General features: G+C 39.7%; 1 protein-coding gene and 1 long non-coding RNA gene across 6 annotated transcripts in view; both read left to right on the forward strand.

Moving 5' to 3' along the window:
* The first annotated feature begins 308 nt into the window (after positions 1–308).
* LOC143757403 (uncharacterized) lies at positions 309–1,165 on the forward strand. The gene is made up of 3 exons (XR_013210502.1): positions 309–411; positions 761–832; positions 938–1,165. It is a non-coding gene; the product is annotated as an uncharacterized LOC143757403 (long non-coding RNA).
* A 12,451-nt stretch (positions 1,166–13,616) lies between these two features.
* Positions 13,617–27,960, forward strand: part of tcf25 (TCF25 ribosome quality control complex subunit) — a 189,558-nt gene continuing 175,214 nt past the window's right edge. For 3 of the 5 annotated variants that reach the window (XM_077248130.1, XM_077248132.1, XM_077248131.1), the window contains exon 1: positions 13,617–14,358. In XM_077248130.1, the coding sequence (XP_077104245.1) occupies positions 14,194–14,358 (165 nt within the window). In that variant the 5' untranslated portion in view covers positions 13,617–14,193. The remainder of the gene's footprint in view (positions 14,359–27,960) is intronic. The other 2 variants (XM_077248134.1, XM_077248133.1) reach the window with 2 other exon arrangements.

A 27,960-nucleotide genomic window follows, 5' to 3' on the forward strand; every position in this document is an offset into this window, starting at 1 on the left:
GACTGGTACAACCTCATGTTCTAAATGGACAAATTTGTTTAAAATATCAAGTTATTTTAACTGTACTTGTTCAGCTCCCATATCTGGGTATTAATACGTGACTTTAATGTAGTTAAACCTGTCAGATATCAGATAGTAATATGATATTTTTCTATTTACTTTGAACTTCAACTCTTTCAGACGTTTTCTTTTTTCCTTTTAAAACAGACGACAGACTCTTCTACATCGGCCCCAGTATGCAGTATATGCAGCTAGTTGTCCTGTCAGAGGAAAAGAAGAGGTCTGTTCTGTGTTCTCACAGAGTGCCATAATAATCCTGGGACTGGGAATCATAGTGGTGTCAGAGGCACTCAAAACAGGGTTGTTGCTGGCTACTATTGGTCTACAATTATCCAGGATGTGAAAGAATGGGTATCTTATATCTATACTTAAGAATGTGTCTACTTTTGCCACCTTTGATTGTTAGATACCTCCTTGATTTAAAAGTTGTCTCTGGATCAAAAGTGGATCAAAAAAGTTAATCAAAGTTGTCCTAAGACAAGAACGGGTATTATTCAAAAGTCACATATAACTTTAATGAAAGGTCTTTATCCACTTCAAATGTTGACTACTGTATCATCACCAACTTGTATCAACTGCAGTAGCATTATGGACTTAACATATTAAAGCCACAGATGCCATGTCACTTAAAGTTAATAGCGCCTCTCATCAACTGGCTATTTTTCTAGACAATTTGTTCAAAAAATGTGTTGCTTTTTAGGTCAGATCTTGTCACCGCTGCCAGTTGAATGACCCAATCAAGACTGTTGTGCCAGTCTTGCATTCCATTAAGGTACTGCTTACAATGTTTTAGCATACTGATGAATCTAACAAGCTAGTCTCAAGCTTGTGTACAGTTTTACCAGCATTTGACTAATACTAATTTTGTGGCAAGCAGGTAAAAGAAGCTTGGGAGGTCATTGGTTTGGATCTGATTGGACCACTGCCAGAAACGGCACGCAACAAGAAGTATGTCCTTACAATGACAGACCTGTACACAAAGTGGGTGATTGCAGCGCCCCTGCAATCTAAGACAGCAGCTGAGGTGTCTGCAAAAATAATCAAAAAGTTGTACTTGTTCGGCACGGTCAGAAAAATAATTAACAACCAAGGGAAGGAGTTTGTCAACAAGGTGAAGTTTTGTAAAGGTTTAATTGTTTTCCCCCTACTCTAGTCACTCTCAACATATGTGTTGTTGTCTGCAATTACTCTAGTCTTGCAAATTTAACTGATGATCCCTTTGCAGCTCAACAGCAGCATTTTCAGTACGCTGAACATTAAACATGCTGTCTCCAGTGCTTACCATCCCCAGACCAACGGACAGGTAACTCTTATTTTATTTTAGGGTTTTGTGTTTGGAGCTCCGTCGAATTGATTCATTAATCCTTGCTTTTCTTCTTTTCAACTAATTTATAAACAAGCACTTTCTATTTTTATATCATGGGAACTTATCCTCGCTACTATTCCTTATAAAAAACAATCGGATTACTTTGATATCGCTACTTAGATCCAACTTTGCGAATCTCGGCTACTAGCCTTTAGTCCGCTAGCATTTCACGCGTGGCCTCGCGCCTACCGACCGTCTTATTTTACACCCGTTTCACTGAAAGGATACAGGTTATATCCAGCATTTCACTCCTAAATTAGTAGTGATATTGATAGTATCACTACTAATTTACTGTTCATCTGTTATAATGGCGAACATATCGGATGTGTGTCTAACGTTACCTCTGAGTGCAGGTGAGGACACATTCGAGCTGATTTCGGTACGATTGGAGCTGGAATCGGTGGAGAAACAGATCCGTGGTCTGCTGGAGAAACAAGCCGAGCTGCGGGATCGGCGATCAGCGCTTGAAACGTCACGCGCCGATGCTCATAAGTCAGTGGTTAGTAACTTTTTGACTCCGACTTCGTCTACTCCGTGCGTTTCTCTGCCCAGGAGGACGCGATCATCTCTGGCATCATTCACTCCGGCACCGACACAACACCATGGACCCTGGGTGATCCCACAGCGAAAGACACGAGCCAGGACCAGAGCAAGAACCTCTCCGCCCCTCCCGGTCTTCGAGATCTCCACCCGGAACCGCTTCTCCCCCCTTCGCGAGTCGGAACGCGACGACGCCGTGATCATCGGCAGTTCCATGGTCCGTCATGTCCGCGCTACCTCAGGTAAGGGTACGGTGCGCACTCACTGCTTTCCTGGTGCTCGTGTTCTTGATATCGCCGCACAGGTTCCCGAGATCCTGAACGGTGACGAGCGCGTCGGAGCAGTAGTGCTGCACACGGGAGTAAACGACATCAGGCTGCGGCAGACGGAGGTTCTGAAGAAGGACTACAAGAGCCTGATCGAGACGGTACGCAGCACAGCGCCTGAGGCAACGATCATCGTGTCTGGACCGCTTCCCACGTACCGACAAGGACAGGAAAGGTTCAGTAGATTATTTGCACTAAATGAATGGTTAATGTCATGGTGTAATGAACAGAAACTGCTCTTTGTAAATAATTGGAATCTGTTCTGGGAGCGACCTAGGCTCTACCGTGCTGATGGCCTGCACCCCAGCAGAATCGGAGCGGCTGTTCTGTCGGACAACATCTCCAAGACGTTACACACCATATGACTAGAAAATCAAAGTCCAAATCACAGTCTTTGCTGTGCCAAATTAATTGAAATAAGTAGTGTAGAACATTATATAGAAACTGTGTCTATTCCTCGTTTAGTGAGGCCATATAATAAATCTACTGTAGGATCTAGGGAAAATCTTATTGTAATTAAACCTGAAAATCTAAATATCAGTGAACAAAAACAATTTCTAAAACTAGGTCTTCTAAACATTAGATCGCTCACACCTAAGGCGGTTATTGTAAATGAAATGGTCACAGATAATAGCTTCGATGTACTTTGCCTTACTGAAACCTGGCTTAAACCAAATGATTATTTCGGTCTAAATGAGTCCACTCCACCAGGATACTGTTATAAGCATGAGCCCCGTCTGATCGGTCGTGGCGGTGGTGTTGCAACAATCTATAGAGATATTCTTAATGTTATTCAGGAAACAGGTCACAGGTTTAATTCATTTGAAGTACTTGTACTAAATATTACGCTCTTAGATGTAAGAAAGAAATCCCTATTATCTCTAGCCTTGGCTACTGTATATAGACCTCCAGGGCCCTATGCTGATTTCCTAAAAGAGTTTGCAGAGTTTCTCTCAGATCTATTGGTCAATACCGATAAAGCAATAATTGTTGGAGATTTTAACATACACGTAGATAACACAAATGATGCGTTAGGGACTGCGTTTACAGATTTATTAAACTCTTTTGGGGTCAAGCAAAACGTCAGTGGTCCCACTCACCGTCTAAATCATACACTAGACTTAATTATATCATATGGAACCAATCCAACTGATATAGATATTATACCGCAAAGTGACGATCTCACTGATCATCACATGGTAACTTGTATAATACGTACTGCTGAAATTTGTCATGTTGCGCCACGTTATCGACCAGGCAGAACAATCGTTCCAACCACTATAGATAGATTCTTAAATAGCTTACCTGATCTATCTCAGCTGCTCAGTGAACCCAAACAAACAGATGAACTAGAGGAAATGACTAGCAGTTTGAGCACCATTTTCTCAAGTACATTAGATATTGTTGCACCAATTAGATTACAAAAGGTTAGAGAGAAAACTAAAGCACCTTGGTACAACAGTGCTACGCATGTTATCAAGAGAGAAACTCGTAACTTAGAGCGTAAATGGAAACAAACTAATTTAGAGGTCTTTAGATTCGCGTGGAAAGACAGTATGTCACGTTATAAAAAGGCTCTAAAAGCAGCCAGGGTTGAGCATCTCCACAAACTAATAGAAAATAATCAAAATAATCCAAGGTTTTTATTTAACACCGTGGCTAGACTAACAAATATACAGACATCACCAGAGCAAAATATTCCGTTACAGTATAGTAGTAATGATTTTATGAACTACTTTAATGAGAAAATAGAAAGCATCCGTAACACAATTGTAAATGTACACTCTTTTATGGTGTCTTATGATTCAGCCTCAATTATCGCCCCTCTAGAACAACTACACCGCTTTACAACTATAGGACAGGAAGAGCTAAATAAACTTATCATTGCATCGAAACCAACAACATGTTTATTAGATCCAATACCCACTAAACTACTGAAAGAAGTGTTACCTGTAGTGGAAGAGCCTCTTCTCAATATTATTAACTCGTCTTTATTTTTAGGTCATGTTCCAAGAATATTCAAGCTGGCAGTAATAAAACCTCTCATTAAGAAACCGCAATTAGACCCAAATAACTTAGCAAATTACAGACCCATTTCAAATCTTCCATTTATGTCTAAAATACTAGAAAAAATTGTGTCCGCTCAATTGTGCTCTTTCTTGCAAGAAAATGAGATATATGAAAAATTCCAGTCAGGATTCAGACCGCATCATAGCACAGAAACTGCGCTAGTTAAAATTACAAATGATTTACTTTTAGCTTCTGACCAAGGCTGTATCTCAATACTAGTTCTACTCGATCTAAGCGCTGCGTTCGACACTATCGATCATAAAATACTCCTGGATCGACTACAAAACTACACTGGTGTTCAGGGACAGGCATTAAGCTGGTTTAGATCGTACTTATCAGACCGTTATCATTTTGTCTGTTTAAATGGGGAAAAATCAAAGATAACGTCAGTAGAATATGGAGTGGCGCAAGGATCGGTGTTAGGCCCTCTGCTATTCTCAATATATATGCTGCCACTTGGTAATATTATAAGAAAACATGCAATTAATTTCCACTGTTATGCTGATGACACTCAATTATATATTTCATCACGGCCAGATGAAAATACTAACTTATCAAATTTGACAGAGTGTCTCAAAGATATAAAATGCTGGATGACACGTAATTTCCTGCTACTAAATTCAGATAAAACGGAGGTATTACTTATTGGTCCAAAAAACTACCCACAAACTCACTTACAATACAACTTTAATATAGAAGGATGTCCAGTTACTTTATCCACTACAGTAAAAGACCTGGGTGTTATACTAGACCGCAACTTGTCATTCGAAAATCATATTTCATATGTTACAAGAACAACCTTTTTCCACCTTAGAAACATTACAAAGCTACGTAACATGCTATCTGTTTCTGATGCAGAAAAGTTAGTTCATGCATTTATGACCTCGAGACTAGATTATTGTAATGCTATATTAGCTGGCTGTCCTGCATCCTCAATAAACAAGCTACAGTTAGTGCAAAATGCAGCTGCTAGAGTTCTTACTAGGTCAAGAAAATATGATCATATAACACCAATTTTATCATCTCTACACTGGTTACCTATTAAGTTCCGTATCAATTACAAAGTACTATTACTGACCTATAAAGCCCTAAATGGTTTAGCTCCTGTGTATTTAATGGACCTTCTATCGCCCTACAATCCATCACGTTCTTTAAGATCACTAAATTCGAGGCTTCTGGTCATTCCTAGGATATCTAAGTCCACTAAAGGAGGAAGGGCGTTCTCACATTTAGCTCCAAAACTCTGGAATAGCCTTCCTGATACTGTTCGAAGCTCTGACTCGCTGTCCCAGTTTAAAACTAGATTAAAGACGCATCTCTTTAGCCAAGCATTTACATAATGCTTACCTTTTATACCACTGCTGAATAAGATCAAATGCATTTAATATTATAAAACTTGAGGAGTCTGTAGGTTATTTGTATAAGTTGCATAGTATTTACAGTCATTACGTTCCTGTGTATATTGCGTGAATGACGGGTGGTTGGGTAGATATTGTGTTTTGCGGTAGTTGGTATGCCATACGGAACCGTTGCCACTGAACCTGCATTAACGACGACAGTGGGGCTCGACAGCCTTAGTCAAACGGGTCGGCGCGTATGGTTGGGTTGCGGAGAGATTGTGAGATTGTGGTTGGGTCTCAGCAGCAGGAGGGATGTAGAGGTCAGTAAGCAGGGCTGAGTTGAGTGGGGGACGGAGGGGGGTGACTCTGGGACGCAAGAATCACTGTCTTCATGTTTTTTATCATTTACGCCCGTGTTATGGAAATCATTATGAACAGCAGCTACGCTAATTATTTTCCCTTTTTGCTTTTCTGCTGTTATCTCGGGACGCGAGTCCCGAGAAAAACGGCGTTCGTCAGCTCCAGTTTGTATCCAGCCTTTCACAGAGACTTCAGATACGCCAATCACAAAGCCTGTGAAGAGACGACTCAACACCGGCGAAATGGACCCTCTATGGTGGACGGCACTGATCCTCAACAACTCGTCTCAACACCGGCGTGATTACTTGGACTTCCAAAAGATGGAAATGGATAAATATTCTAAATGTTCCGATCCAATCTGACTTGTAATGCTGCCCGAATCATAAATCATGCACTGTTCCTTCGTTGGCCAGAGGAGAACTGGCCCTCCGACTGAGTCTGGTTTCTCCCAAGGTTTTTTTCTCCATTCTGTCACCTGATGGAGTTTTGGTTCCTTGCCACTGTTGCCTTGGCTTTTGGCTTGCTTAGTTGGGGACATTTAATATTCAATAATATTATTGATCTGCCTTGCTTAAGGTGGACGTTGACTCAATTTTCTTTTAGAAACAAACTCTGTTATATTATTTTCATGTTATCACTGTGAAGCTGCTTTGATACAATCTGTATTGTAAAAAGCGCTATATAAATAAAGGTGACTTGACTTGACTTGACTTATACAGGATATCTGTCCTGGAAGAACTATTGTTGTCTTATGGTTATTCACAACACAGGCTCATTAGAAAATCGTTCTTGTGGCAATATTTATACATGTCACTGCAGTTTCCAACAGAAATTAACACTAGAGGCAGTAAAATAGCAAGCACTTTTAATAATTTTTATACACAATTATGATTACAAGGGCAGATTATGGATCAATGACTTGTTTTCACGTGGCTCCTTGCACAATTTATATTATGACCTCAAAACCCTTTTTACCATAGTGCATGATTTTTAAACTAATAAATTCTGAAGTTTGCATCACTTAACCAGCTCCATATGGTCCATATGAGCCTGGGCTGGTTATTCATCAACTTTATAAATGCATTGATATGTACAGGATGAAAGAACCAATCAAAACATCAAGCGTGGTCTCAGAAAGTATGTTAATGACACCCACAATGACTGGGACCTCCACCTTCCTGCTGTGGTGTACGGTATCAACACTGCAAAGCAGGTCTTAACACGTTTACTTATTATATTTATTATAACTACAGTTAGATGTCGACGGGAAAACTGAATTGATGAAGTTATTTAATATTTAATGTTAAGGGTGAAGTTTTTCATTTAATACACATTTGATAGTAAATGGGAAGCTTCCTATGTGATCAGTACTCCACTAGACACAGTCCATACTTCCTACTCTTCAATCGACACCCACGTCTGCCAGAGGTCATGAATGCCTGTCCCATGGGAGATGATTTTGAAGTTATTGAAGTTATTTTTGAAGTTAAAAAACGAAATTCCCAGATAATGCATAATGTTCCACAAATGAGAGCGTGTGTGAGAGCGAGTGAGAGGGTGTGATGGATTGAGGAAGTGTGTGTGTGTGTGAGAGAGAGAGCGAGCGAGAGAGCTTGTGAGAGAGCGAGTGTCTTGGGGAGGGAGGAGGGATGATGGAGAGAAGGGAGGAGGGAGGATGGAGGGAAGGGAGGAGGGATGGGAGGAGGGAAGTGAGGAGGGATGGAGGGAGGGGAGATGGAGGGAGGGGAGGAGAGATGGATGGATGGAGGGAGGGAGGGATATAGATGGAGGGGTAGATAGATAGATGGATGGATGGAGGGATGGAGGTAGGTATGGATTAATTAATTTATTAATAAATAAATAATGTTATTCTGAGTGTTTCTGTGTTTTTTCTTGAGTGCAGACATTTGTTAAAGTATGCTGCAATAAGTAGAACAAACCTTTACAAAATGAAATATTACATGTAGTAATATTGTAAATATTACAATATTACTTCTGTAGAGGAGGCTACATACACACCTGTATGTAAAATTGACAACAATAACTGGCTTAAACAGAATTGACAAATATATGAGTGTTAACATGAAACGGAGCACGTAGAATAACACAACTTTAGGGAGAAGAAAATAAATTAAAGTTATAATAAAATAAATAAACAATCAATAAAATGACAAAGGATAAATAAAAGTCAGTTAAGGGGCTTCAGTTACGGTCTTTTACTGTCTAGGGTTACGATACGGATCGGGTAGTGTCGAACAACAACAACTGCCGTAAATGGTTTCGACATCAGACAGGAAGGAGACGCGTTTTCGCACATGCGCAGTACAGATCGTGTTTCCGGTACGGATCGAGTAGCGACAACCCCGTTGATTTCAACCAAGGGGGTAATCCATCAGCCGGAAGTTGAAGCTGCCTCCGGGGGCCGCCATTGTAGCTGGCTATCACCTGCTGTTAGCATCCCATTGACTCCCATTCATTTTGGCGTCACTTTGACAGCGAATAACTTTACATCTGAGGTGTCCAAAGACTCCATTTGTCCATTATTTATTTCTAAAGAAACACGACAATGTATAAAAGGCTCCATTACTTTGTATCTTACGTTATGGCCCCGTAGAAGCCATTCTTGTAAAAATAGGCTAAAAAATGCGTCATAACCACGCGACTTTATGTCGCACAATAGAGACATTACCGTATAGACAGGAGGAGAAGCTCGCACAGTCTCGCAGGCAGTCTTTTACTGTCTAAAGTCAGCCCATGGCATAGATAGAGTCCATAAAAGCAACGCGACAAAAATATTTAAACAACGTTTTTGAGGAATTGGAAATAATTCGATATGTGGCAAGTGAATACATATGAAGTAACATTTATCCACGAACTTTAAATTATTTATCTACTACTACACCTACGGGGGATGGGGAAATTAATTATCAGGAAATTATACAGGCAATGGAAGAAGAAAAAAACATCTCAATGTCTATCGCGGTTAACGTTGTTCCTTTATTTATTTACACATCTACGCTTGAAGATGAATGTGATCCCATTCGGAAGCCATATGTACAAAATGCCTACATAACGTGAAATAAAGAAAAACGGGTTTGTTCAAGTGTTTGTGACCGTGATTTATTAGCCAAAACTACATGATTTTACACCTAGCTCACAATTCTTTATATATTGGAATATTATATGGTCATGTAATATTGAATGGATACGAAAATGACTCGAGGGGACATTATTATATGGTTCCTGGGCTCATACTAAGAAGTATTTTTTGGATGGGTTATTATTCTGTTTGATGTAGAAGGAAACGAAAAAGAAGGGAAAAAATTATTTGCATATGTGCCTATATTTGAATCATTTTTAATAATTTTGGAAGATTGTGCTGTAGCCTACATGCATTTATTTATCTGTTATGTTTGATTGTATTATGTGTGTGTGTGTGTACTAGCCAAATATTTAAATCTAATGGATATATACATAAACATGTTCAAAATAAACTAAACTAACTAACTAAAATTACTAGAACTGCAGATAGGCTACTCAAACGATTACAATCCTAAAGTAGGCTATTTTAAAGTCGATTTTAGCCACTTCTTTTATCATGTCATATTGTAATTATATAGCGTAATATGTTATATTAAATTAATTATTATAACCACGTCCATGGGGCTGCTTTGACAGGGTCAACCACACACACCCACACTACTCTTAAAATGTTACTGTTATTAAACTGCACATATCTGTCTATATTGTTCATACTGCATACCCATGTGTTCTGCTCATAATGCTACTGTTAATACACTTCAAATATCCTTGGCACAGCTACTAGAAGATTTACAACTGTCAGTCAGGTTGCTCACGTGACATCTACGTCATCAAGCTCAGTTTGAGCCTGCGCAGAACGCTTGGCTATCAGGAAGTGAGTGCCCATGTTTGGCTTCAACTCTCTCCGTTGAAATCAACGGGGTCGCTGTGTCCATTTCTTTTACTGTCAATGATTTCAACGGAGAGAGTTGAAGCCAAACATGGGTACTCACTTCCTGATAGCCAAGCGTTCTGCGCAGGCTCAAACTGAGCTTGATGACGTAGATGTCACGTGAGCAACCTGACTGACAGTTGTAAATCTTCTAGTAGCTGTGCCAAGACAAATCTGAATCACCCATAGACAGTCACCCAACGTTAATCGTACACAGAGACGGTGAAGCGCGACCTGCAGCAACTTTTGGTAAGTATTCTGATTAATTATTTTGTCATTTTGCTTAATATTTATTTATTTAAAATTTAACGTCAGTACGCCTGCGAGACTGTGCGAGCTTCTCCTCCTGTCTATACGGTAATGTCTCTATTGTGCGACATGAAGTCGCGTGGTTATGACGCAATTTTTAGCCTATTTTTACAAGAATGGCTTCTACGGGGCTATAACGTAAGATACAAAGTAATGGAGCCTTTTATACATTGTCGTGTTTCTTTAGAAATAAATAATGGACAAATGAAGTCTTTGGACGCCTCAGATGTAAAGTTATTCGCTGTCAAAGTGACGCCAAAATGAATGGGAGTCAATGGGATGCTAACAGCAGGTGATAGCCAGCTACAATGGCGGCCCCCGGAGGCGATATTTTTTTTCACAGGATGGTAGGGGAAGACTCAATTAATATTCATTAGGGAACTCATGTCTGATTGGTCTGATGACCTACCCCCTAACCCCGCCCCTAAACCTACCCGTCATTGGGGGTCAGATGACCTAACCCTAACCCCGCCCCTAAACCTACCAGTCACTGGGGTTAAGACCAATCAGGCATGAGTTCCCTAATGAATATTCATGAGTCTTCCCCTACCATCCTGTGAAAAAAAATATCGCCCCCGGAGGCAGTTTCAACTTCCGCCTGATGGATTACCCCCTTGATCGCACCCCAACGTTCCAAAGCGGCGTAATGTCTGTGGATAGAACCATAGACATAATAAATACATAGACACCCTATTGGCTGCTGGAGCGTGCGTCAACGGCGCCGCCATTTTGCGGAGGGCAACTTTCTCATACTTCTCATAGCGAGAATTGATAAAAATGCCTGTTTCGTGTACTGCTTTGGCCTGGAAAAATCGCCGTACAATTGAAAACAGGTCTCGAGGAATTATCTTTCACAAGCAAGATTGAACATTTTTTTCTGGTTGTATTTGGTCATGATATAATTAGTAATAGTAACGTCCAGAGGAGAAAAGCCGCGAAATTTAAAAATACTACTGTTATTGTGTCACGAAATGTAGTTTTAATAGTATTTCAGTCGACAATGTAGTTGTTTAAAGCTCAAATATGTGGTTTATTTATAAAGATAGCGCCTATTTAAAAATTGGATCTGACGGTCTCGGAGTTGAGATCAAGGGATCGGCGCGCGCTCAGCGCTCTCATGTACCCGGCCTGGAACAGCCTTCCCTCGGCTAGTGCTTCTGACGTTTGCCGCTGGCTCTGATGTCTCTAGTCTAATTAATTATATCTTCACAATTCTTATCCAAGAATAAAAAGCCAGATAGCCTACGTGACAAGCCGGAGCTTTGACAATTCCTTATTTAAAAAAATGTTTTATAAATCTGTCTAACTATCGAGATTTTAAATAAATAGAGATGGAACTTTTTGTACACCACGTATACGTTTATCAAATTAAAATCAAAAATTACATTTATCAACTGATTTCAGTAGATAAATGTAATTTTCTTTTTTGTTTTTATCCAGAAAACCGCAGCTCACCTTTTACTTGCATTTGTTTACAGTGCAGTCTTGCCCTCCGCAAAATGGCGGACGCGTTGACGTATCGCAGCAACGTTCCAAAGCGGCGAATAGGGCGTCTATGTATTTATTATGTCTATGGGTAGAACCATAGACATCATATAGATAGACGCCCTATCGACCGCTACTGCCTATTGGCACGGACGAGGAGGCGCCATCTTAAACCGGTCATCCGCTCCGCTCAGTGTAATCTGAATGGCAGGTGAAATGGGCTGTCAGCGCATTAAATTAATCATATCTCACAGGATACTGAACTGATTTTCACGCGTTTTTTTTGCTGCGAAGGTCATTCATGTAGCTATGATACAGGACACATGGTTCGGCGTATTTTAATATCCTAGTAGGCTTAACAGTAATATAATATTCTGATATAAGATATAAAGTGACCAGACACATTATGTGTGATGAAGGATATAATGTATTTTATAAATCACACACTATATAATAAAGAAGCAGAAACAGGTAGTTGCAGTAAAGTAAGATATTTTAATAAGTTGAAGAAACAATTTATGATTTGTGACACGCACATACACACGAACAGAAACAAACACGAACAGACTCTCTCTCTCTCTCTCTCTCTCTCTCTCTCTCTCTCTCTCTCTCTCTCTCTCTCTCTCTCTCTCTCTCTCTCTCTCTCTCTCTCTCTCTCTCTCTCTCTCTCTCTCTCTCTCTCTCACACACACACACACACACACACACACACACACACACACACACACACACAGAACGCAGCCACCGAATCCACCGAACGCAGGCACCTGTAATAAAAATTGAGAAGAAGCTTTTCAACGTGTTTGCATCTCTCTCTCTCTCTCTCTCTCTCTCTCTCTCTCTCTCTCTCTCTCTCTCTCACACACACACACACACACACACACACAGAACGCAGCCACCGAATCCACCGAACGCAGGCACCTGTAATAAAAATTGAGAAGAAGCTTTTCAACGTGTTTGCATCAGTAATTTTTAAAAATTAAATTCGGACAACATTAAGCCTATACCTTTTTTATTGTATGTGGATGTGGGAGGGGAAAATGTCGAGACTAAAGCCCTATTCGGATTAACTTTACAAGGGTTGATGGAGTAAGTTAATAATGTAATTTTACCACAGGACTTCTGTAATATCAATAGCCAAATCGCGTGTGATAAGATATACGTTAACGTAACACTAGAAGTTGGAGGGGTAACTCAATTTGCGCATCGCTGTCATGCGTGTATTACATTGCTTCCTGATATCATGTGCGCAAACACAAATAACCTATACAACAGGGCAGTTGAATGCTTATCTGATAACCTAGAAGCTCTTGTAATTATTACTTTAACAGTTAACGTTACCCCACCTCTCCATGCCGGGTGAACACCGGCTGATGTAGTAACGTTAAGTTAAACAGCATTTCACAACGATTTCAGTACAGTAATAGCAAATATCCTTGCTCCTTCTCGGTTATCTGGTAATATTCTATTCACAAAATACAACCAATAGTACAGTAATGTTAAGACTTACTTGTGAAAAGCCCTATTTTCGATGGTCCGGCGATTAGAACAGGAAAATGCTCCACAATGCTCTGGCATCTTATCTGCTGCCACGCAAGGAAACTAGGAGTATGACCGGTTCAAGGTGGCGGCCGTATTTCTCGGTGCTCAGCGGCCAATAGGGCATCTAGTCTCTATATGATATCTATGGGTAGAACCATAGACATCATATAGATAGACGCCCTATCGACCGCTACTGCCTATTGTCGCGGACGAGCCATGGGGCCGCCATCTTAAACCGGTCACCCGCTCCGCTCAGTGTAATCTGTTTGGCTGGTGCAATGAGCTGCCAGCGCATTTAATTAATCATATCTCACTGAAAACCGAACGGATTTTCACGAGGGTTTTTTTGATGCAAAGGTCATACACGTAGCTACGATACAGGACACATTGAATATTTTGTTCACAAAATACAACTAATAGTACGGTAATGTTAAATGTTAAATCTTACTTGTGTAAAGTAATCCCCGAGTGATGGTCCGCCGATTTGAGCAGGAATATGCTGCACAGTGCTCTGAAATCTACTGCTGCTATGCAACGCAAATAGGAGTATGACCTGCTTAATACGGCGGCCGCATTTCTTGCGCCACAGCGGCCAATAGGGCATCTAGTCTCTATATGATATCTATGGATAGAACCGTCTATGAGAAGAACGAAGATAACATCCGGGTCGCCTAATTTTTGAACACACCCACTTCCGTTTAAATTGACGTCACGTGTTTCCTATATGACTATAGCGTCTACTCTTGAATATCCTTAAGTTTATGAGACATTTGGGGTCAATGCGAGATTATTGATCACAGGTCAGTTGATTTGACGTCCATCATGTCGAGTCGTGCTCTGCGTAGGCTGAAGGGCGAGCAGCGCGCTCAGGCCGCTTTACACGCGCTCAAACTTACTGAGGAAGATGACAAAGAAGAAGACGAGCAGATGAAGACTAACACACAAACAGCCCATAAGCAGAAGAACATCAGCAACATATTTGAGCTGGTAACATCGTAGGATATGTGATTGTCATGTTGTAGAGGTGGGATAAGATGGAATTACTATGGTACTTTGATATGGTATTGATACTGTACATTTACATGGTACTTCAGTGTGCTTAAAGTGGCATTTTACTACCAGGATATTAGCTTAAAAGCTATTTGTTACCCAAAATACCATAGTAAGAGCATTTGTGTGATTTATTGTTTGTCATCACATATTAATACTTCATGCGTGTAGTTCACAATATTATTTAATGCCTTCACGTTTACGTATCGTAAATACAAGTTTCCTAGTTAAAATGGGAGATCAACGCTCTCAAATCACTGGGAAGTTCGGGGATAATTATGATTTCCTGCCACAAACTTTAAACATGGCGAAGATTGCTGCTGTGACGAGTAACCCCAGAGTGCAGTCTCGACAATGGGGCGTGGCGACATGTCCACACCCGATTTTATTGGTTTATAATACCAATACAATCTTATTGGCATAGACGCTTGAGGTATGAGCATGCCATTCTTTTATGTACCTGTCTATGTTACGAGTTTTGAACGATCTACGACGCTGTTTGGCCATACTATATTAAGTGGCGATTTCAGTAACGATCAATTATGTTTTGATGAACTTACGAAAGTTAGATGAAGTTACTGTCCAAATTTATTCGTATAGCGTTTCAAAGCAGCTTTACAAAAAGACATATTGTAAGCTTTAATATTGAGCAGTTTTATGGCTCGGCGATATCACGAAATATGTTGCTGATAAATTATACACTGTTTGAGATTTAGCCTAGCTATACTATATTAATTTACCCTGCCGATAAGTCAGTGCCTCTTTTAGTAGGCAATGAGCATGACTGCATGAAATTACTGGCATATCAAAGTAGAGATAATTTCTATATGCTGATTTAGACAATATTTGTCCTCATGTCATGCAGGTCTCAGTAATTTTACATCATTCGTCTATGCTTCTTCGTTTTTCCATTAGGATCAATGAATAAACACAAATCTCAGGATTTTACACAAATTATGATTATTCACTGTATTTCATTAAAACATCGGATACATCCGAAAGTGTGTTTTATTTTATTTTAAAGCAAAACCACAGTGACAAATAAGACAATATATAGGCTACCAAATAGCATACAAGCGCTGGCCACTGGGTTCGTACAATGGGATTAAAAACCATGCAGCGCTGAACTGAAAAATAAATATATATTTTTTTTTACTAAAACAGATGTTATTATGTCGATCTAAAGAAAATATTATAATTTATGTGCTCAAGAGCATAATAAGCAATATGCCTACATGTTCATATTACTTCTCTACTGGGTATTTTATTTATTATATTATAATTGCACATATTTACAGCAGTGTTTTTTTTATGGTTATGCAGCTAGCCTATATGTGAGTGTTAATATTTGAAACCATTTTTATCCCGTAGCCTATATACAAAGATTAAAACATGAATACGCAATGCGGGGGTGGATGCATAAATGGATTTTTAATATACCTGATGATGTCACAGTCACAGATAGACAGTCGTACATGTTAACCGGTTGACACTTATTAGAAAACATGAATCTATAAAAACTATAACATGGGGCTTTACAGAACCAATATAAAGACCCTCATATTTTATTAACAGGTAAACAACCAGGAAACATAAGTTTGCCATTAAACATTTTATTTGCACTTTGTACCAAATAATACAAGCATTGGACAACAAATCTCGTTTAAAAAAATGACAACAAAAAACGGTAGTGCTTTAGAATTTAAAATCAGCTGCTTACATTCTTAAATCCCGAGTTTGTGCTAATCCACCGATCCTGATAGAAATATGAAGAAGCCAAGTGAATGACGCGCTAATGTAAAACATATCCCTGTAGTACAGGTGCCGTCACCGAGCGTTCATAACTTCATCTATTCTGTGTCTTAAGTATAATAAAACATTAGCCAATAGATCTTAACTAAAATTACCATGGTAAACCAATAATAAGATACGATTAAATGTAGCATTTAATATTTCTTTAATACGGCCAAATCATTCACAAAATCGTACATAAAGGAATGCGCATGCTCAGACCTGAATTGTCTACACCAATAAGATTGCGGAATTATAAACCAATTAAATTGGCGGTGGGCGGAGCACCATGTGTCGATAGGGCGGGACGACACATGGTGCTCCGCCCAAATGTGTCGTCCCGCCCAAATGTGTCGTCCCCCCAAAATGTGTCGTCCCGCCCAAATGTGTCGTCCCGCCCTATCGTCCAGACTACACTCTGGGGTACTTGGCTGTGACTGGTATTCTTTATTATATTTTCCACAAGAGTTACATCGCCAGGGTCGGCGCCAGAGCGCACAAAGTGTACATTTTGCATGTACAATTTTAAAGCAATATTCAGAAACCGGTGGGAAAAAAAACAAGCACGAAACTATGAATAAAATAATTTTATATGTACAATTGAATAACATTATCATATATGACTGGGTTGTTTGTAAACTGATTGCATGACGTCAGAGTTGCCAGTTTTGACAGCTCCATAAAAAAAGCCTACTGAAAGCGCTGTAGTTTTGCTGTACTATTGTTGTGAACTTTTTCTTTGTAGAAAAGTTAGAAGCTCAGACCAGGAGACGGTGGAAGTTTTCCAAGCAGAAGTTCTTTATTGCTTGTCATTGCTGCAGTCATTCCAACATCGTCTGACTTCCACACTACTGCGTTTTCGTTTAAAAACGGAGACCTTTTGCTACGTTTGCACCTCCCGTCCACACTAAAACGGGAAAAACGAAGACCCAAAACGGAGAAGTTTAGAAACGCTGCAGCTCCGTTTTTCGTTTTGAATCTCCGGAGGGCGTTTTAGTGTAGACGGGACAAAACGGAGGAGTTTAGAAACGATGACGTAGAAGGTCACGCTCGGCTCTATGATTGGGTGTTATCACCCATGACGTATCCTTCCCTGATTCGTCAGCCACCCATCACATGTCCCGTCACCGGAAGAAAACAAACAAAAACATCCTGGACTACATAGCTGATGTTAGTGAGTGCAACATGGATAACGAATTACAAGCGTTACTGACTTTGATGTCTTTGTTAGCAGCTGTTGTGCAAGCAAATTCTGCATTTTACAATGCTATAACTGCCTACATGCGCCGGAGGCAAACTATTATTCGAGCGATCTATGACAATTCCCCGTGTGCAGCGGCGGTCCATGAAAAGAAATCTCTGGTCTTCGACATTTTCTAATCTTTGCAGAGGTAGCTAACGGTACTTGCTTCCTCATCAAATCTGAGGAATAGTCCATCCGTTTCCTGTTTACACCGGCACGCGCATGCACAGTGTTGGAGAATGGTCACGTAATCCGAGTTTTCAGTCGTTTTACACATTCAGTAATGTGGACGGAGATCAATTCTAATACGCAGCTAAAACGCTGGTGTGGACGGAGATCGTTTTCGTTTTAATTCTCCGTTTTTAAACGAAAACGCAGTAGTGTGGACGGGGCCTTAGGGCTGGACGATATGGCCAAATTTTATATCACGATATATTTCTTAATGTCGGTCGATTCGATATAATTCCGATATCGATATGAACAATATAAAAGCCTCAGAAAAACTGCCAAGAATGCCCATAACAGATGTCTGTTCCTACAATCTTCTGAAAAATGAATTTGCCAAGTCTATGAAATCTGCTGGAGTCTTTCGCTACTGCACCATAACAAACTACATAAAGCAATGAAATAACCCATCATAACAATAATATTGTCTTCTCAATACCTGCTACAAGACTATGAAAGCATATGGGTAGCAATATTCAGTTTGAAATGTAATATGCAAAATGACAATGTAATATGTAAAATGGCAATGCATTTCTGTTTTTAAATTTACATTTGCCATAACATTTGTGCAACATTTGGTACACAAAATGGGGGAATTTTTTTCCGATTTAAATCTAGGGCTGGGCGATATGGCCTAAAAAAAATCCCAGATTTTTTCACAAAAAAATCCGATTTACGATTTAAATCGATTTTTTTCTCTCCCTACCTAAAATCAAACTTGCAGATGACAAAGAAATTGTTCAAAACAAGTTTTAACTTTATTTTGTTTTAATATTCCCTTCTGGGATATGATCCCCATTAAAGTGCAATCAAAAACAACAAGCCAAAAAGACAAGAGGACAGGCCCTGTCTGTGAAAACAATGAAAATGTAACATAAAATAAAATGGGTGGATTGGGATTGGGGGGAATGTGTAAAAAAAAAAAATAAAAAAAAAAAAAAACCTTCACAATAGGTGTATTTTGATTGTCAAATTATTTGGTAAGTAAACATAATTTTATTAAGTTTACTGGTATGCTACTGTTTTTATTATTGCTTAACACAAATTTCACAATTTCAATTCTTGTGATTTGATTCTGATCTTGATTCAATATAAATTCCTTTGGATAAATAGGTACAGTAGATATGTTAATGTATTAATTGTTCTCCCAAAAAAAATTTATCTCCTAATGCTGTAAACATACAGAGAGCCCTGTCAGCTGGTATTATTAAAGGTTAAAACTAACTCAAATTAAATATAATGCGTTTTTTATTTTATAATGCGTCTAACTAACATGCGTGCTATGGGTCATTAAAAGCCATCCTGAGGTAAATGTAAAGTTACGTAACATATGTTGTTCTCCAGCTGTTTTATGGACATCTTTCCGCGGTTGAAAAACACTGATCGATCGATTTTATTACATTTCGGTAAGTTGGTAGTAAAGAGTAACAGATGATCGGTTCACATGCCGCTTGAACTGAGATCTGCCAGCGTTCTTTCACGTCACATTTACAAGCGCCAAAACGGTGTTTATTGTTTGAATTTTGTAATAAAATTGACAGAATCTGAGAGCTGAGAATCTGTTTCATATCGATAGTAACCTGCTCTGTCTTGTCTGTCGGTGTCAGTGTCCTCTTTGCTTCGCGATTTTTCTCTGCATGAGAAAATGGATGTGGCGTGAGAGCGTGTAAAAAGTGACAGAATTGCGTCTCTCACAGTGAACTCGTGAGAGTTGGCAGCCCTGCAGATTCAGCTTGTAGCCTAAATGTTTTCGGTGGGTATGCTTCTGCTGCTGCGGTCCTGCTCATTTGCCATGTTGTTTGTGTATCTCTATCATGGCAAGCGCTGAGCCCGGTCGGAACTACGTCAGCCCAGATGGGAGCGTCGGCGGTTGTTAAAGAGAAAACCGATTTTCATTAAAAAAAAATCGGCGTAAACTACACATTCGAGTAAATCGATTTATCGCCCAGCCCTATTTAAATCCCATTTCCTGCATTTACATAAATTTAGGGACTATGGTGTTACAAAATCCAGGAAATAATTAAGTTGATTATAATGATAAATTCTGCCAAAAATAAAAGTAGGCTACTAAACTATGTATAACAAAAATGTCTTACTTTTTTCAAGACTTGAGATAATCATTTTATAAAGTCAAAAATGTTCACCATTAATGTTTTGTGTGTAAATAAAACTGAAATATACAGAAATTGAATAAGGTTATCCAATAGTCTGAACTGCATAAATTATAAATTAAATATAGATTAATCCTTATTAAAGCTACACACATTCTTTAGACAAGATCAGTGAGTAATTTGCTCTGTTCCCCTTTGTTCTTTGGTTAACTTAACTGACAGACAGAATTGGCTGCTGTCCCTTTAAGATCTGTCGCTGATGAGAGGATCTTACGCATGTAATTTTCTCATTTGGCTACTCTTAAATTTCATTTAAGATTTTATTTAACTCATTTAGACTGTTCTTGTGAGGATACAATTGACAAAACTGACATTTTGGCATAAATGTGTGTGTTATTATTCAAGCGCTAAAGAAAGAGAACTGGATTCTGCGCGTCGTGTGTGTGTGCGCACGTCAGGACATTCACAGGGAGCGATACCTGCTCATTAGAACTTTCGGTGAGCTATTTTTAGAGTGTGGACGCGATGTTCCTGGCCGCGGACGCGCGCATCGGCACAGTCTATCTCCTGATCCTCGTTTGATGTGTTCCCGCTGCTAGTCGAACTCGGCAGTCACACTCCGGCATATTTTGCAGCACGCTGAAACACCAAAACACCACTGAATTAGTCTTTCCTCTCTTATCAGCTATTTTGTATGCTTTCTCCTCACTTGTGGAAGCTCGTTCAGTCACATTTGCATTGCAGTCAGGGGCGCTCATTCTGTGGCTGAAACTTGCCGCGTTGGAGATCCGCTGTTCTGGGCAGTGGCTGCGTGTCTGTGGTGTACGTCATCAGGAAAGTAGCCAATTGTGTTCTGCTCTTTCTGACGGCTGCGTGCCTAACGTCAGTCAGTGACAAATGCTGCTATGTATATAGAAATATCGAAAATGTGTTTAAAAATCATATCACCGTTATCGAAAAAAAAAATATTGCGCTATATATTGATATTGAATTATTGTCCAGCCCTAGTCTGACTTCTTGAGTCAAACATTGTAATATATATACATTATAAGAGGGAGGGATTACATTGTGATGGTGGAAACTCGTATACAGGTTTAGGAACTTGTATTAACAGAGAAAGGGAAAAAATGTATTCAAACCCTGAGACTCCAGAACAGGAGTGACAGGACTCTCTCTTGCTAAGACAAAAGCTTGCGAGAGTCTCCAAGAGTTTCATTAACATGTTTCATTTAACTTACAATAGAAAGAAAACCCGTCTGACAGCTGTATATAGAGACACAGAATAAGACAGGAGTTTCGTGCTCCACAGCTGAATGCTAAATTCAATTTACAGAACTCTCTCAGTTTATATATGAAACTAAATTAAACATTTGACAAAGTTGTATTCCTTCAATTCCCCCTTTGGGAGTTCTAAATAACTCCCACACTATATACAAATTTAAACAATTAAAAATTCATTCTTGTAACTTGTGATAGTTACAGGCACATAATGCACTCTGTGTTTGCTTTTCTGTAATTGCATGCTGACACAGAAAACAAACATGCAATCAGGGTTTGTGAAGTTCTTACGGATAATAGTCTTTTCTGGTTGGAACTGTGATTTTCTCGTGAGAGGCGTGATTAATTTGTTGAATGAAGCACTTGATGCTGTGGACGCATAGATAGTACGCCAGTAGAACAAACAACAACATAATTGCTATTTCCTTTATCCACAGCCAGGGTTTACCAATCAAGTTTCTGAACCATGAAGAATTATCTTCTGTCATCTTGGTGTAATTTTGCTGAAAGATCAAGAATGTCTTGTTGGACCACCATGTTTGTGCACAAGTGAGTCCTGGAATGCAGCCATCTTCGGATGTGACATGCAAACGTTCTTTCCAGCAAACAAGGCGTTTTTGACATATTCATCAGCTCTAAGAATATGTTGTTTCTGGAGTCCGGACTTTGTGCGATCTTCATGATGTGTAGTAGTATGACAATCTTGATCATGTCGATGGATGACTGAAGGTTTCATATGTGGGTCTCTGCGTTGTGTATTTTTCTTTGGTGATAGTTGGCTCGGAAGAGGGTCTAGTTGTTTCTTGAGGTTGTGTCTTCATACGCAGGCGAGGAGGCCGGTGCGTATGAGTCTCGGGACATCCATCAAGTGGTACCTGCACAGAGGAAGAGAGAAAACAAAAGACAGGAGAGCAGTGTTTGTTCACACACTAGGGTTGTAAACTTTTTCTGAGTCTGCTATTGTTGTTCCATCTTTTCCTATTTCTTAATTCCTTTGACACCTAAAGGAACATTGAGGTGAGGATGGACTAATGGATGGGGAAGGCCTATGAGGGAGTCTTCACAGCAGAGTTGCTTCTCTGCGTTGACCTTAGAGGATGCTGCTGCAATTTTTACAGGCTTATCAGTTACTGATTGGAGAGCTATATCTGTTTCAAAGAAAGCTTGAAAATCAGGATAAGTTTCATCTGACTGTGTGTCTTCTGAGTCACATTTGGTTGAGGCCTTGTTATGGCCCACCTTAGTGTGCAATTGTTCGTTCTGTTCTTTTAGCTTAGCTATAAACCTAGCTTGTTCTTGTGCAGTGGATAAGCTAAATTCTCTCTGGCAACAGATAATGCCTTTTAGGTTTCTCTTCCTGATACATGCACCTAACACCTTCTTACACTCTTCAATAGAACATACTTTTTCTGGGTGAATACCAAATTTCCTTGTCAAATTCAATCTGACTGACTCAGTCACTATGGAGTCCATGTTCTCTCCTAACAATGACTTAAACTCACTGTCTGTCCATAAAGGGGTAGCTAGTCCACCTTTCTCAGTTGATGGAATCAGTCTAGCGTTTTTTTCACACATTTTGTGAGCTATTTTATCACACAATCAAAAACTAAAAACTTCTCTGTTCAGCAGAGGTTACACTTGTTAACACAGATCAATTCTTGTTAACCTTCCAAATTACCAACCCTTCACACTTAACTTCGTCTAAGTCTTCCCTGTCTGCACAGAGGGTATTTAAATCAGTAGCACAAGATGCTAAACTTCCCTGTCTGAAACAGAGGGTAAAACGTTCTTCCCTGTCTGTATGAAACAGAGGGTAACTTTCAATATTAACACGTAATGCTAATCTTCCCTGCCTGAAACAGAGGGTAAAATCAAAATATTAACACGTAATGCTAATCTTCCCTGCCTGGAGCAGAGCATAAAATTTCATCTCTAACAGAAAAACTTTAGAGGATACCTTCTCTAGCAAAGTAGAGTCTATACTTTCTTCTTTAAAATAAACTTTTAAAGGGTAACTTTGTTAGTCAAGCACTGCAGCTGTCTGATAACTGTTCTCTGACGGCGCAGAGATTTGTACTGGTCTTCAGCAGTTCTTTGAATAGAGTGAAACTCACCAAATGGTTTGGTTGTATGGAAAGATTCCAGCTGGAACTTCAGTCAGAAATGTTCATTCTTTGTTAAGATCTTTGTTGAGGTCGAAGTTGCTGGAACTCAGTCAGAACTCACTCAGCTTTGTTGATCTTTGTTGAAGTCCAGTTCTGGATTCTGGTGAAGTTAATTCTATCCGGGTCACGGCACCATCTGTTGTGAACTTTTTCTTTGTAGAAAAGTTAGAAGCTCAGACCAGGAGACGGTGGAAGTTTTCCAAGCAGAAGTTCTTTATTGCTTGTCGTTGCTGCAGTCATTCCAACATCTTCTGACTTCTTGAGTCAAACATAGTAATATATATACATTATAAGAGGGAGGGATTACATTGTGATGGTGGAAACTCGTATACAGGTTTAGGAACTTGTATTAAAAGAGAAAGGGAAAAAATGTATTCAAACCCTGAGACTCCAGAACAGGAGTGACATGACTCTCTCTTGCTAAGACAAAAGCTTGCGAGAGTCTCCAAGAGTTTCATTAACATGTTTCATTTAACTTACAATAGAAAGAAAACCCGTCTGACAGCTGTATATAGAGACACAGAATAAGACAGGAGTTTCGTCCTCCACAGCTGAATGCTAAATTCAATTTACAGAACTTTCTCAGTTTATATATGAAACTAAATTAAACATTTGACAAAGTTGTATTCCTTCACTATACTAAAAATATGAAAAGTACAATTACACAAATAATAAGGATTATTTGTTTATAAAGGATTTTACACAACTGAAATTTCTGGCCCGAAACCGAAAATTCTGGATGAACTTCGACGAAAACTGAAACCTAATATTACTTTTTTGAAATAATTATTAATTTCTTATTTTAAATTAATATTTTGTATAATTGTATTATTATTATTATTATTATTATTATTATTATTATTATTATTAGACTTTTAAATTAAATGCAATAATTTTACTGAATCGGAATTTAAAGAACTACAAGCCAATAAAAGAAAAATAACCACACCTTTATTTAAAGTGACAAAAAAAATGAGAAAATAGCCCTATATTAAAATATTAATTATCAATATTTTAAAGGGATAGTTCACCCAAAAATGAAAATTACCCCATGATTTACTCACCCTCAAGCCATCCTAGGTCTACATGACATTCTTCTTTCAGACAAATACAGTCGGAGTTGTATTAAAGGGGTCATCGGATGCCCATTTTACACAAGTTTGTATGATTCTTTAGGGTCTTCATGTAAAGTTTGTAACATAGCCTACTTTGGTTAAAATTCCTCAATGGTTGTGTAAAACAACACCCTTTTTACCTCCTCAAAAACAGCTCTGTTCACAGCGACCCATTCCGGTGCATGTCTCTTTAAATGATAATGAGCAACTGCTCACCCCACCCCTCTCTTTCATGTGCTGTGTGACACAAGACACGTAAAGTGCTGCCTGGGTGGACAGTATGCAAAGGGCTGAGGGGGAAATATGCCAATACGGGACAGTCCGTCAGTGGTCGTGGGCGGAGCATGAGCAATATGACATCATATTGCTCAGAAAATCTAAACGGCTTGATTTATTGAGAATAAATCAATCAAGAGATAATTGAGACAATTGTTTTTGTCATATGTTATAATAACTGACTGACACTATCATTTCAGCTGCTCTGTGCATGTCCTCGCACAGAGCGAGGCTGAAGCTCAGCTTCGTGGCTGAGACACGAATAGACTATTAACTTAAAGCTTTTACTCTTAAACACACAGGGCACGTCCACTTCAATAAAAAAAGTCGACAATTCCTTCCGTGATATTATTTTTGCGTTTGAATGATAGAGGAGACTTAACATCCAGCGTGGTCTGGGTGTGTCTGGGGGATGCTACCGTCGTTGCGGGCGGGTGCGCCTGCAGTTATAAAACGATTATTAGACTAAAACATTGAAAAATGCCAATTCTGATATGTTTATATAGCCTACTCAAAAGGGGCACCTTAAAGGAATAGTTCACACCTAAAAATGAAAATTCTGTCAGTATTTACTCACCCTCATGTTGTTCCAACCCAGTAAGACCTTCGTTCATCTTCGGAACACGAATTAAGATATTTTTGATTAAATCTGAGAGCTGGATCACTCCTCCAGGCTTCTAAGGGATTGACACTTGCCAGCCCGAAAAGTTATTAAAGACAAGGGATATACTTTCAGCCTTTTTTCTCTTTCGGCCGAAAACAGAAAATGGTATTTTTGACCGATAACTTTCGGCGGACGAAATTTCGGTGCATCCCTTACAAATAACCTTTTGAGTTGCTACTTGATTTTTGTTTCAATTGTCAGAATCTGTCGTACATGAATCATAAACATGATGCTTAGCTAAACTAACAATGAATAATTTAATGAATAAATATTTTTTTATTTATTTACCTTTATTTTACCAGAAAGTCTCATTGAGATTAATATCTTTTACAAGAGAGACCTGGCCAAGGTAGCAGCCATACAGTAAGACAACATGTTAAAATACAACAAATACAAATTTAAAAGAAATATTAGAACATAGTATCCTCGCAACAAAAACAATCACATGCCTTCATTACCGATGTCTTTAAATTCACCACACACCAAATTGTCTAGCATGAATTAATTATTTAACTGATTGATCATAGCAGCTTTATCCTTTATTTTATCTACGTCAACCTGAATATATTCAGGAAGACTAGAGGCTACATGAGTAACTGACAAGGATTTAATTAATTTCCAGAATTTTGAGGGGTTATTTAAATTCTCTGAAACCGACTTTAAATAATACTCTGACTCAGTAAGACAACATGTTAAAATACATCAAATACAAAATTAAAATAAATATAAGAAAATAATATCCTCTCAACAAAAACAATCACAAGCCTTCATTACCGATGTCTTTAAATTCACCAGACACTAATTTGTCTAGTCTTAACCCCTCTATGGCATGACTTTTTATTTTCTGGGGAAAAAAATCTTTCACCCAATTTTTTGGGAGCTTGGGGGTCCCTGATAATATATCCATCATAAAATGTGAGCCCCCCCCCACCCCTGAACCAGATATTGGTTTGTTGCCTCAGGGCAACAATTTGCTACGAGGGTACAAAAACTCAAAGGTTTTCTACATGGGTTGAATAGGGAAAATAAGCAATATGTGCATTAGAAAAAGTATACTCATGCGCGTGCACTACACATACTCAAGCTACACATACTCATGCGCGTGCAATACACATACTCAAGCGTGTATTCTACACATACTCTGGGCAATCACTATACATACTCATGTGCGTGCACTATAGATACTCATGCGCGTGCACTACACATACTCTGCGTGTGCACTACACATACTCTGCGCGTTCTGCGCGTGCACTACACATACTCTGCGCAATCACTACACGTACTCTGCACAATCACTACACCTACTCATGCGCATGCACTACACATACTCATGTGCGTGCACTATACATACTCATGCGCGTGCACTATACATACTCATGCGCGTGCACTACACATACTCATGTGCGTGCACTACACATACTCATGCGCGTGCACTACACATACTCATGCGCGTGCACTACACATACTCATGTGCGTGCACTGTACATACTCATGCGCGTGCACTATACATACTCCTGCGCGTGCACTACACATACTCATGCGCGTGCACTACACATACTCATGTGCGTGCACTGTACATACTCATGCGCGTGCAGTACACATACTCTGCGCGTTCTGCGCGTGCACTACACATACTCTGCACAATCACTACACGTACTCTGCGCAATCACTACACATACTCATGCGCGTGCACTATACATACTCATGCGCGTGCACTATACGTACTCATGCGCGTGCACTATACGTACTCATGCGCGTGCACTATACATACTCATGCGCGTGCACTACACATACTCATGCGCGTGCACTACACATACTCATGTGCGTGCACTACACATACTCATGTGCGTGCACTACACATACTCATGCGCGTGCACTACACATACTCATGCGCGTGCACTACACATACTCATGCGCGTGCACTACACATACTCATGCGCGTGCACTACACATACTCATGCGCGTGCACTACACATACTCTGCGCAATCACTACACATACTCATGCGCGTGCATTACACATACTCTTGCGCGTGCACTACACATACTCTGCGCGTGCACTACACATACTCTGCGCGTGCACTACACATACTCTGCGCGTGCACTACACATACTCTGCGCGTGCACTACACATACTCTGCGCGTTCTGCGCGTGCACTACACATACTCTGCGCAATCACTACACATACTCATGCGCGTGCACTGCACATACTCTTGCGCGTGCACTACACATACTCTGCGTGTGCACTACACATAGTCTGCGCGCTCTGCGCGTGCACTACACATACTCTGCGCAATCACTACACATACTCATGCGCGTGCACTACACATACTCATGCGCTACACATACTCTGCGCAATCACTACACATACTCTGCGCAATCACTACACATACTCTGCGTAATCACTACACATACTCTGCGCAATCACTACACATACTCTGCGCAATCACTACACATACTCATGCGCGTGCACTACACATACAATGTGCTACGAGGGTACAACAACTCAAAGGTTTTCTACATGGGTTGAATAGGGAAAATAAGCAATATGTGCATTAGAAAAAGTCTACTCATGCGCGTGCACTACACATACTCATCCGCGTGCACTACACATACTCATCCGCGTGCACTACACATACTCATCCGCGTGCACTACACATACTCAAGCGTGC

This window comes from Siphateles boraxobius, unplaced genomic scaffold (genome assembly GCF_051911475.1).
Source record: "Siphateles boraxobius isolate OS27281-9 unplaced genomic scaffold, OSU_SipBor_1 30, whole genome shotgun sequence".
NCBI lineage: Eukaryota > Metazoa > Chordata > Actinopteri > Cypriniformes > Leuciscidae > Siphateles > Siphateles boraxobius.